We start from the raw sequence: 12,806 nt of genomic DNA on the forward strand, positions 1-12,806 counted from the left end.
CAAGACAAATTCCCAAGGTCATCCCCCTCCACTGCATCTGACCCATTTACTGTCCCGCTCTGCGCACTCACTCACACACCAATCATGCATGCATAAAGGCGCACCGAAACCCTCGCACGATCCGTCCCCACTTCAACTCTGTCTCAGCCTCAACACAGACATCACAGTCATACCCACACACACACACACACACACACACACACACAGAGCTGTGCTGGTATACTTTATTATGGCCTGAAATCCCTAATAAAAACTTCATACGGACACATTTTAACAGTGGCTTTAAGTGGGGTTTGCTAACTATTTAATATTTTAGTTTTATTTTTTTATCTACAAAGTTTCTAAAAAACAGTTCTATTCAGATTATGTTCAAATATATGTTGTTAATCTGGACTAAAAATTGCCCTGCTATAAATGTGCCATTCATATACTATTTTAGTGAAATCATGCTAATAGATTTTTGCCAGCCACCCTCATATGCAACAAACAAATGTCAGATGGCAGAGATATGTGATGAACTCTAATGTGCTCTGGTGAAACCCGAACAAGAAGATGTCGGGAATAATCTGTCATTAACCAACCGAGGTGGTTGTTGCAAAGGACTTTCCTTCAACAGCTGGATGAACCTGCACATGTACATTAGTCTCAAACATTTAGTTTTTGCCAGGCCGTCTCTGAGCTTGATTGGTGGCACAACAACATACAGTAACTGAGGATGGTGCCCTTTGACCTTGAACATAAGTGGTCAGCTGGGTACTTTAAAGACACGTGACTGACAAAGGCGTAAATGGCCATGGATCGCAGCTGTCCACTTGTGAAAAGAAGCGAACAAGTGTAGATATAGTCCATAAGTTGACACTGATGTGTAGTCACTCCAATGCGCCGGTGTAGGTGGGATTTGGGGTTTGCAGAGAAGTGAAGTAAAATCAATAGGAATAACACCAATTCGTGGTCTCTGTGTAAAATAAAAAGACTGCACACTCTTATTTCTTCTTCTGTTATTGCTCCTCCATTGTTCCAGCTGTTTCATGCCTCAGTGTCAGATAAAATAATTCAACTTGCTGGAGTCCACATATTCAAAGCTGGAGCCAAACGGCCACCTGTGATGATCTTTTGAGTAACTGAAAGTGCGTATAATCGATTTAATATAAATCAGGGTAAATCTGACTATATTCAAGCAAAATGGGGAAGACTATTCAATTTAAGTGACTTTCAACGTAGCATGCTTGTATTTCAGTATTCAGAGTACTTCCAAAACTGCTGATCTGCTGAGATTTTCCCACATAACCATCTCTCGGGTTTATAAAGTCAAAAAAAAAAATATACAGTGAGCAGCAGTTTTCTGGAGAAAAAACGTCTTGTCAATGCCAGAGTTCTTCGAGCTGCTTGGAAGGCAACAGCGACTCAAATAACAACTTGTTACAACCAACACTTAACATGTCAAACTTTGAAGAAGATGGACTATAGCAGCAAAAGACCACACCAGGTCCCACTCCTGTTAAAAACAGGAAACTGAGGTTACGATTCTTAAGAACTTAAGAACAAAAACTGGGCAAAACCAGTGTTTTCTCTGACGAGCCTTGAAAGAATGGATCCATCCTGTCGTGCATCAATGGTTCAGGCTAGTGTTGCTGGTCTCATCTGTTGAGGGATATTTTTTTGGAACATTCTGGGCCCAAAGTGAGAATTGTTTTCTTACATAACTTCATAAATTGTTGGGTTTTTTTAACTAACAGACTGAGTTACAATTTAATAAAAAATCTATTGGCACATTTGAAAGACATATTTTGGTGTAAGTCTTCACTCTATTATATGAAATCTTTGTGAAATCAATGGCGATGCATGCATGTGTAAGTCCTTCCTGGATGGTGTACTGCCAGCTGTTGGCCTTGGCAAGCTAGCACACACATACACTCATTTCCTCAGCCACTGTCAACATCCTCTGCACACTAGGAATGATGTCATTGCCCAAACGCACACACACAAACACACACTCACTGCATGTGAGCACCCAGGAGGCTGAGTACAAACTAAAGGCTAGAAACTAAAAAGAAATCTGGAAAATAGTGCCATACAGTCAAAAGTAAAATATGAAATTTTGTGCATTTATTGGCTAAAATAAAAGGGAGACTCCCAGAAAATCACATTATAAAAGAGCTGCAGCGGCACTTCTGGAAGATCATGACATTTCAGTGCTGCTGCTTTCAGTGCGCAAAACATGTTTTACTTCCTCTGGCCAAACACGGCATGTTTTTGTTAGCTGCTCTTTTTGGGATTTCTACCAACGTTCCACTTTTGTAGTAATAAAGGAGAAAAAAACAGAAGAACAAAGGGGGAAGAGGAAGCTGGCCCTAGAGTGTCATTGTTTATTTGGAAAAATAGGTTTATGTCTGCCTTTATATGACAACTTTATCAACTTTTCCACCTCGGTCCAGCGGAAAAACCCTTTTCGCAAAAGTGAGGCATTTCCTCGAATTCCTAGCATTGCACTTCCATTTTAAATGTGCAAATTCAAAATGTGCATAAACAAAGAGGCGTCTGGAAGAGGGGGGGGGTAGGCAGAGAGAGAGAAGGAGAGATGGCTGAGTAAAGAATAAGAGGCCTGGATGGATGCCAGGTCACAAGTCTTTATCCCTGAGCCAATTGGTCTGCAAACACTAGCTCAGCAGGATGTGGAGACACAAACATATACACAATACAACACACCTGTGTGTGTGTGTGTGTGTGCATGTGAGAGTGCCTCTCACCCGAGCTCAGCCTGTGATCACCACGAGGACTTCTCTTAATAAAAGCGGATAAAATCAGACCCTCCTGGGTTTTTTCTATTTTCAAATAACGTCCTGAATACAAGTGCATTTATCTGCAAACTCCATTCTAAAAGCAGAAAGGAAAGAAGCTAAAAAAACAGACCTGCTTATTGTAATTATTGCGATACACTGTATCCTGTAATCCATTTAAGCATCTGACAGAAAGAGCTGCTTTGCAATTAAACTGACATATTTTTCTAATGTAAAAATCTGCTTATTGAAAGATAACAGCGCTATCAGTTACTGAGGATGGAGTCATAAAGTTTTCAGGTGTCAGATCAAGCTATAATTAAATGATGATAGATGTAAGCTCACGATTCACAGGAGAAATTGTAAGAGAAGGCAATGGGAACCAGACACAACATCAGTACAGTTAATTTGATGGGGTCTATTTAAATAATCAGCTTTTGTTTTCTTAGTTCTGATGTCCTACACAACACAATTATATACAATTTAAATGGTTATAAATTGCAGGCTGTTCTCAGGCGTACCATCTTAGCACCTTCAGTGCTGCAAAGCGTGTTGTTAACTTAGCATCTTAGCACCCAGTCTCCCACTGCTTCCAGTGCTCTCTCCACCAGAGCCACAGGAAACCGATAGCTCTTCAGATCTGAAGGCAGGTAGTGCAGCAGACAAGAACCGATCCTAAAATACCACAAAAAAGCAAGTGGGAAATCGATATATATGCAACACATGACATATAATAGGATGATTCACTACACAATAGCACATTCCCACTGTGTGCTTGAAGCATGGAGATATGAATGGGTAAATCTCCTTGTAAACTGTAGTAATCGCGCTCCATGGTGAATACTGCTGGAGAGTTGCCCTCCATAGAAAACCACTCATCTTGAAAGATCAGGGCTATGGCTTTCACAGTATAAGCTCTCTCCATCACGAGTGCAGTTCATTTGTTCTGCTTTCCTGCCGCGGCAGTCTGACTGCTCACTTTCTTATCTAATCTCTGCCACCGTAGACTGAATGCCTTATTCACTTACTGAATTATGGGTTCCCGGGCAAGTGCCTGTGTGTGTGTGTGTGTGTTTGACTCGAGTGATTTCAAATTATGAGGAAAAGACAATAACTGTGTGTGTTTGGAGCACGATAAAAACGAAAGTGAATGAATGCAGTGATTAGAGCGGCTCATATTGAAGGCAGAATTGGCACCAGCTTCCACACTGTAAGAAGTGGAGCAGTGTGCTTGTGTCTCAATGCCTCTGTTTACTGTTACAGCCTTAAATGCTTCTCTGATTTGTGCCGGTCACTGGATTGTAATATCTGCAAGTACTTCCTAACTGTGACTGTGTCAGACTTTCATAGCGGTGTTCCTTTTAATCATCTGCTTTCAAATTTTACATGTTTGCCTTCCACTCTTTGCAGAACACCAGCGTATTGTCACAAACAACTGTGCTGTGATGGTTTTGGTCCTTCAGCCAGCTGAGGAGAAGAGCTGAAGTGAAACGGAGTGTTAAGAACAACGAAAAGTGTCACTTTTTCACCCAATCAGCATTTCACCCAAACGCACAGCATCATCTATGCCGAGCTACGCACTGTTGGTTTTTTGGAGGACTGCAAACAACTCTTCTGCATAGGCAAATACCTACGCAAACAGACACAGCCGCTGTACCATAAAATTCCCGGGTAGTCCATCCCAGCATGCAGAGGGCTAATAGTAGGTCAGCCTCGACTAGTCGCCAGGATGAAAAATGAAGTCAAACAGGGCTTCTGCCAATCAGTCTGAGCATGGCAAGTTTCAGTTAGGAATGGAAACACTCGCATTAACACGATGAAGTCTGGTGCTTCTAAAAGTTGTAGCTGCAGATGTGAAATATTTCTGACAGCTACAATATCAGCAAAGGTGTCAAAAAAAGAAGTGTAAGAGACGTATGAAAATTGACAGAAGCACTAACACAATTCAGCTGGAGCGATCACGTTTTATATATCGTGGAAGTCACAGCTGCTTTTGGTTTAATTTCCAGTAACACAATCTTCCATCACAGGAGAATTCTGGTCTGGTCCACTGGAACTGGAAGAGTGTACACCAGGACCTACTGGTGACACAAGGCTCACTGGCGCATGTGAGGAGTGAAGGCTGTACCGACCGATTCAAAAGATGAGCTACTGTAGCTCAAGCTGTCAAAAAAGGTGATGCTGGTTCTGATAGAAAGGTGTCAGAATACACAGTGGATCACAGTTTGTTGCTTATGGGGTTGCATAGTCACAGAGCAGTCATGATGCCCAAGCTGGCCACTGAAAACACCAACATTGGGCACTTGAGCATCAACACTGGACCACGGAGCAATGAAAAAAGGTGGCCTGATCTGATGAATCATGTTTTCTTTTGCATCATATGGACTGCCGAGAGCAAGTGTGTTTCTTACCTGGGACCAGGACACACTATAGAAAGAAGGCAAGGAAGCAGAGGCAGTGTGATACTATGGGCAATATTCTGCTGGGAATCCTTGGGTCCTGCCATCCATGTGGGTGTTATTTTGACATGTACCACCTACCTAAGCATTTCTGCAGACCATGTACCCCTTTCATTCCATGAAGAGTACTGTGGAAAGCTAATGATAATGTACCTGGATAATGAACCTTGCCACAAAGCAGAAATGTTTTAGGAATGACTTTGAGGTATTGACTTGGCATTCAAAATCCCCAGATTTCAATCCAATCGAGCATCTGTAGGATGTGCTGGACAAACTAGTCCGATTCACGGAGCCTCCACCTCACAACTTACAGGGCTTAAAGGATCTGTTGCTAACATCTTGGCACACCTTCACTGGTCTAGTGGAGTCCATGCCTTGCGGAGTCTGAGGTGTTTTGGCAGAAAAAAGGGGGACTAACACAATGTTAGGCACGTGATCATAATGCCTGATCTGTTTCCCTCTAGACTAAAGGATGGATGCTGGATGAACAGCAAAACACTGTCGGGTTAAGATGTGTTAATAAGTAAGCTTAGCCTAAAAAGAGAAAAAGAGGTGAAAGGGATGAACTGTAAGGACAAAAGAACATTAACTAATGTTATGCATTAAAAGCTGTAACCAAAATATCACAATTTTTATTCTTCATCTCTGGCTCTCTTCCACAGTGCGTCTCCCTCCTCTAACTCCCCCAGCCGGTTATTAGAGATAACTGTCTCTCCCTGAAACTGGTTCTCCTAGAGGCTTCTTCCTGTTAAACGGGAGTTCTTCCTTCCCACTGTCACCAAGTGCTTACTCATCGGGGCTCATCAATGTATCTGTATTATTCTAATGTCTTTATCTTACAATATAAAGCATCTTGAGGTGACTGTTCTTGTCATTTGTCGCTATATAAATAAAACTGAATTGAATAGAACTTATGAATTCCATTTTAAGTGGCTTTTTTTTTTAAAGTAGATTTTCCGACATTTGAATCAGGCATTACACAAGCCACAGCTAAATTTCTCTGTTCTGTTGTCTCTGTCTTTTTCTCTTCATTCCTTTGTTTTTTTTTCTCACTCATCTTCTTTTTGCGACTATGAGGAAGCAGCTGTGTTCCACATACAATTACATAACTGTGTGTGTGTGTGTGTATCTGCATTAACACACGCCGGGAAATGACACAGACAAAAAGAAGATGAGAGCAGAAAGGCGATGGACAAACATCTTCTCTTCTCTCTGACTAACTTTCATCTGCCTTTATGCACTTTATCTGTCTTCTGGTGTCTCTCTCATCCTTTCCTCTCACTCTGTGTCTCGCTGCCTCTCCGTCCCCTCCATTCTTTCCTCCACCGCCACATACAGAGTTACTGGGCTGTGAAATGTGAAAAACTGCAGCATGCATGGCAATTCATTATCTTGTCAAACTTCCCCGGGCCTGCCCCAAGCCACAGGCAGACACAGAGAGACAAAGATGGGAGTGAGAAAGAGACATAGACAGAAAAAGGGGTTCATGTAATGGTCCATGCAGTAGGTTAACAGGTTACCGAGAAGATGAGAAGAAAGACAAGTTTTCGAGCCGACTCGGTCAATTATTACTGACGTGATTTTTGATGTTCACGAGTATTGCTAATACATTTTATGATTTGAATCTCTGCTTCTGAATTTTATTATTTCATATTAAGGCAAGCAAAGGTTAGATTTCTGAGGATTCATTTTGAAAAGGCAGCGACTGATTGGACAAAGCTATGTTTCATGGTTAAATCTACACACACAGGCACAACACTGGCAGACAGCATCCCTGAAAAAGATACCGGGTTGTAGACTGGCCTAATGGAGACACTGTATCTCAGTGACACTGAGCTTGCTGGGCCAGCATAGTGCTGTAATGGTACCACAGCAAATAAATCAATCAGCCTGAAAGGAATTATGGACACACAGAGCATGTAAACTAAGGGATGAGATGGGAAAGAGACCGTGCGAGTCGGCCAGTTAAAAGCACCGTTGGGCGTTGGAATAGGCTTGACACCTGCAAAGATTGTCGACATAGCGTATTAGACTGTAAACGCAGATTTACAGTAACCACATGAAACCTAAGCGTCTGCTCCAGGGTTCACTTTCGTCGTCCTTCTTTTCTCACTGTGTCCATTTTCCCCCTCATTCATCAGATTTTGGCGTAGCCTTGCTTTGAAATAAATGGATTACATCTAATTGGGGAGCCTGCATTTGCTATTTGATCCTTGAGCCACTCGGCACACACTCACAAATCCCTAAAGCCCATCACATCATCCCAAACCTGCAAAGATGCAGCAATTACACACAGACCATGGGCTCAATACTGTCAGAGGCACTAAGGCGGATAGGCAGGAGAGAGAGAGCGAGAGTGTGTTTTCCACATGTTTAGCCATGATGCAAAGAGCCTGATAAAAGAGGCCTGTATGAGGAAACAAAGACCAGGAACAGGGACAGTCAGGAAAGATAAATGACATCCACAAATCTGCTTCCTTGTGTGTGTTGTTTGCCTGAGTGTGTGTCTGTGCGTGTGTGTTGTTCCGTCCATCTGACAGAAAACGGCCAATTACTGTCGAAAGTGGCGGGATGAGTCCTGCCAGACCACAGCTTTCCATTAGTGCATGCCAGCCAAGCGTGTGTGTGTGTGTGTGTGTGTGTGTGTGTGTGTGTGTGATGGAGTGAATAAGGGGATAGAAGAAGACAGAAGGAACAAGAGTGGAAAAAAAAAACGTGGGTGTGCCTGCTTTATGTGTGTGTATGTTTGTCTTTCTCCCCTCTGCGTCGCCACTTGTGCAGATGAATTCGACAAAAACACATTTACATTTTCTTTCCTCCCTCTTTCGAAGCTTTGGCCTTCCATCCATAATCACCCAGCGCTTTCCACAATGAAAACCGAGTTTTCAATCAAAAACGCTCCCTTTGATGAATATGAACTCTCACATAGCTGTTTGTACGGCTACACAGCCGCAGGGTAAGTAAATAAATTCTTAATATTTTGGATGCTGTTTGAATGTCTTACCTGGAGGCATAAAATAGTATTTGCAATTGTTTCTGTGTGTTCTGTGTAGAGAGAGGTCAGGGAGGTTGCTAGCATAGCTTAGCACAAACACTGTGAGCAGGTGAAAACTGCTAGCTTCCACCAAAAGAAAAAGCTTGAAGTTAGCCTTCTTTTCATTTAAAATGTTCCTGTTAAGAAAACAACAGCAACTGCTTTGTACGTCAAAAAGTAGCTCTAAGCTATGTAGCTTGCTATTTGCTCATTAACTACAAGAGACTTCAGTATTTAAAGCTAATGAGACATGTACATGTTATAACTTTGATAACTTGGAAGGCAACTTTGCCTTAAGTATTGGTGATAGGCTAGGCTAAGCATGTTTGGAACAATCACTGCAAAAAACCCTACTGATTAATTTATATGTTATTACTAACCAGTCCTGCTGATTGGCAGGAAGTTGCTCAAAGCTAACTAGTCATAACAGGAGCGAGCTAATTAGAAGAGTCTGCTTTAGACTGGCTCAGTAATACTGTAGATATGAAGTCTTGTAAGCTAAGTAATGAAAGACTACATTTCTGTTGCATTTAGCATCAAGTTAGCGCTTCTGTCTTGGAAAAGCTTTAAAAAAAATCTCTTGATCACCCTAATTAACCTGATTACTGTGTGCATTACCTTGCACGTACAGTTAAGGACTTTCATATGCTCAGTTTTTAACACAAGAATGAACATGTAACTATGATTCTTGGTATGAAGACACCACATATACTTCAATGGCAAAGAAAAACAACAAACAGTACAAATTTTACCCCAGTGTGAAGTACATTGGGAGGGGGTAAAACTGCTCAGCAGAGGGCAGCGTCAGCTCTTTTTGTGTGGCAACTATTTTATTTACCCTAGATGGTATTGCTTTTGTTGCTGTGTGTGTGTGTGTTTTATGTATGTATTAACCTTTATTTTTTATTTTTGCCCCAGATATCCAAGCAAATATTTGCAAGCAAATCAATAACTCAGGTGTCCAAGACACGTTGGCCTGGCCAGCAAACAGGAATAAAGACTGCTCCAACTCACCAGACTAGTCCTAATTAGTTTTCCTCCTCAACACTCTTAATCAATTAACGATATAACAGACAGAAAAAATAGGTTACTGTGGCTGGAAGTGTGTGCACTAAAAATAGGATGAGACATTGTGAATTTGTGTCAGTAAGACAGTCATAGAGGAGAACCGCAGTTTGGGCTTCATTCAGCACCGTGGGAATCATCATGGTTCAGCCCTACTCAAATACATGAAACAGAGCAAACCAGCGTTGTCGGAGTAGACTGTGCCATGCAGGGGTCCACTGGGGCATTTTTGATGGACTGATTTACTGAACATTAGATTTCATATAAAGGCACTCCACACACTTACAAGAGGCTGTAAGGTGGATTCCAATTAACAGAAATTTCCATTTCTCAAGTTCAAGCAGGGAAAACTTAAGTGAAAATATCACCCTGTGATTGGTTAGCAAATCATAAAACATGACCCATACAATATACTGTGTTGCTTAGCCTTTTAAACATCGCCTCTGTGTGTGAAACAGAAAAAAATGAAAGATGTGGTACATGTTTCATTTTTTTGGTGGACCCACAGACCACAAAACTCGCGTGGCTGTACGTACTCCGCGCAGAGAAAATCGCGTTTTATCTGTTTCATGCTATGAAAATGAAGGTTTTACGTTTGAATAAAAATGTTATAAAATAGTCTGCGGGCTCGCATGAAGGGTCCACTGTATGTTCTATAGAGGGTGACGTGCATAATGCATAATTCAACAGGATTATCTGCAAACAAACAGTGGCAGATGTGGATATATTATTTAAGAACAAGTCACTTGCTATTAAGCATGTGTCCATTTTCCACAGCTCCCCACTCTCCTCCAGTGTGTGTGTGTGTGTGCGCGTGTGCGTGTTAGTCCAAACATATCTGATCCATCGATCACGTCAGCCACACTAAAGCGGCATCACGCTCTCGGATTCAGACACCTAAATGTTCCATCATGGGCTCAGACTGCAAAGACACAAATTTCACTTTCACCTTCACTTCGCGTCTGACCCTGTCAGTTACATCAGTGACAGCCTACAATTTTGCCCACAGTCTACAACAGCGCAGATCAATCAAGGTTTCCCAGTATAGTTACCAAAAAAAAGTCAATTTTAAAACTACATAAGAGCGCTCAGACGTTTCAGTCTAGCGTTAAAAACAACACTGGAGTAACTTTAAAAGGGTAAAGCATCCTCATCTGCTTCTCATCTGACAAACTGAATGTCGATCCCTTTCTCTCTGCCTCGTGGAAAAAAGCCATCATCATCACAACTACAAGCAAAAATTAGACGGAAGCGACATTTTTCACTTTCAGAGTTTCATCCACAGCATTCAAACGTTGGCACTATGCATACCCAGGATGTGGCCACATGTTTCTCACATTTAAGTTCAAAATCATAGCGGTGGATTTCACGGAGCAATAGCGTCATGCTTCTGCTTTTAAATGGTTAATAAGATGCTTTAATGAAGCCGAAAGTGTGGTTAAAGAGAATGGAAGGGATCATTGGTATGACTAGAGGGTTTTTACGCATTTTTTGGGGGGGATACTGTTTGGCTATTAGTGCTATTAGTGCGTAAAGCTCCATGCTTATTCCCCCCACCCGCGCCTGTTTCCCATGCGTGTGCGTGTTTTCTCCTGTCAACGAACCTCGCCGTGCTCCATGTGAGCAAAGAGAAAAAAAAAGACGCAACTACACGGGGCTCTCGCTGGCGCTCATGAGCGCTCCGCTGGTGCAAAACACTACAGGCACACGCGGAAAACAGCAACCCAGCGCACGCATCCCAGTTTCTAAGCCCGTCAGTTTCCCGGAAAAGAAGAGAAACACGCATCGTCTCTGACCTGCTGCCAGTTCTCCTCCAGGGAAGGCATCGCAGAGAAATAACCAGTGTCGTGGACGAGTTGGAGTTCCTGGAAAATACTGTAATTCGCCAACACATCCATGCTCGAAAAAAAAAAGAAAAAAAAGAAGAAGTCAGTAAAGAAGTCCAGAATCCAAACGATAGAAACGCACTTCTTCTTTCTTCTCCTCACACTTGACAGATTAAAGAAACAAATTTTAGAAAACAAAAACCCCCAAAAACAAAACAAAAAATTTAAAAAAGCCCAAAACTGGTGCGGATGAGCGCACCTGAGCACTTTAATGAAAAAAAGAAAAACAAAAAGCTGAGAGGGAAAGAAGAGTTGCTAATTTGATCTCTGTCAGTGCTATCCCGTCTCCTCTCCGCTCGCTCTGTCACGCCTCTCTCCTCAGTCCTGGCTTGGGGGGTGCCAGATCTATTTCCGCATTGCCAGATTGCCAATCGGTCTCAGTACAAGCTGCCAGGTTGCCAGGTTTGCTCCTCCAGCAGCAGACTGGACCCCGCTGCAATTCCAAGCGACCGGTGCGAGAGGGGAGGGGAGCAGAGGAGGAGCCACCTGTCAGTCAATTTCATGCGTGACCTTATAAGGTAAATAGGGTTGATGATGTCACTGGCGTCCAATTAAGGAGGCGAGGAGAAAGCGCGAGAGGGGCGGAGCATTCAGGGGATTCAGAGTCGCTATTGGCTGGAGCGGGCTGTCAGTCCGGCTGTAGATGGAAGTGAGGGGTGAGTTATTTTTAGAGGCCTATATAAAAGCGCCAGCATTCCACTCTCAGTCATTACAGACTGCACAAGCTGAGAGTAGAGAAACCACGAGTGCTGCTGCCACCGCCGCTGCGAGGAAACAGTGACAACATGATGTAAGCCGCCCTATGAAACTGCAGAAAGAAGTGGAACTAGCATGAGTAATGGGATGAGGTGTGAAAATAAAAATGTGTGTGTGTTTGTATTTTCTTTGGTGGTGTGACAGCTTCACCGCAGAGAAGCTTCCATGTGGTTTTCATGTGGCGACGTCTACACAGAGAGCACTGATGCAGAGGGGAGAGCTCAGCGCCATCCACCCACCTGATCAGTTTACATGTTGTTGTTTTTTTTAGTTAAAATAAAGCTACATTTTACACTTTTTTTCTACACATTGAATATAACCTTCACAGTTTAACACGCACTTCTTCAAAAACACTTTGCCTGCACTCTACACTTCAGTTTCCCTTCCTAAGATATTTTTGATTGAGTGTTTACAGGAGAGTATGCAGCTTTTGAAACACATGGTGCATCCATACCTCCTCTATAAGTCTCACCTGTGCAGCATCAGGTCCTGAACATAAGACTGGACGAGACTCCATAAAACCACTATGCAAACCTCTTCACCCAGCTGCAGCCATTGCTTGCTTTAAATATTATTCAGTATGCAGTATTCTGATTGGCTTCAGGTGAACCTTAGGCCACTCCTCCAGCAACTTGTTCTAGTTGGGTATGAATAGTGCAAATTATATGTAAATCACTTCTGAAACAATATGCTGGAGCACGCAGTACCCTGTGGATAGATAGATTTAGAGAAATCAAACCAAATTTGATAAATAAAATAAAATAAACGTAATATTTATAAAAATGAGTCGTGAAGGCTCTGAAAGCATCATTTTGTAAATTTAAGAGCT

At 42.4% G+C, this 12,806-nt stretch overlaps 1 protein-coding gene across 2 annotated transcripts in view; it reads right to left on the minus strand.

Moving 5' to 3' along the window:
* Window positions 1–12,506, minus strand: part of klf7b (Kruppel-like factor 7b) — a 64,656-nt gene extending 52,150 nt beyond the window's left edge. The window contains exon 1 of one of the 2 annotated variants that reach the window (XM_039600273.1): window positions 12,450–12,506. In XM_039600273.1, the coding sequence (XP_039456207.1) occupies window positions 12,450–12,494 (45 nt within the window). In that variant the 5' untranslated portion in view covers window positions 12,495–12,506. Of the gene's footprint in view, window positions 1–11,131; window positions 11,625–12,449 lie in introns of those variants that run through there. The other variant, XM_031732957.2, reaches the window with a different exon arrangement.
* Window positions 12,507–12,806: the final 300 nt, after the last annotated feature.

This window comes from Oreochromis aureus, linkage group 16, assembly GCF_013358895.1.
Source record: "Oreochromis aureus strain Israel breed Guangdong linkage group 16, ZZ_aureus, whole genome shotgun sequence".
NCBI lineage: Eukaryota > Metazoa > Chordata > Actinopteri > Cichliformes > Cichlidae > Oreochromis > Oreochromis aureus.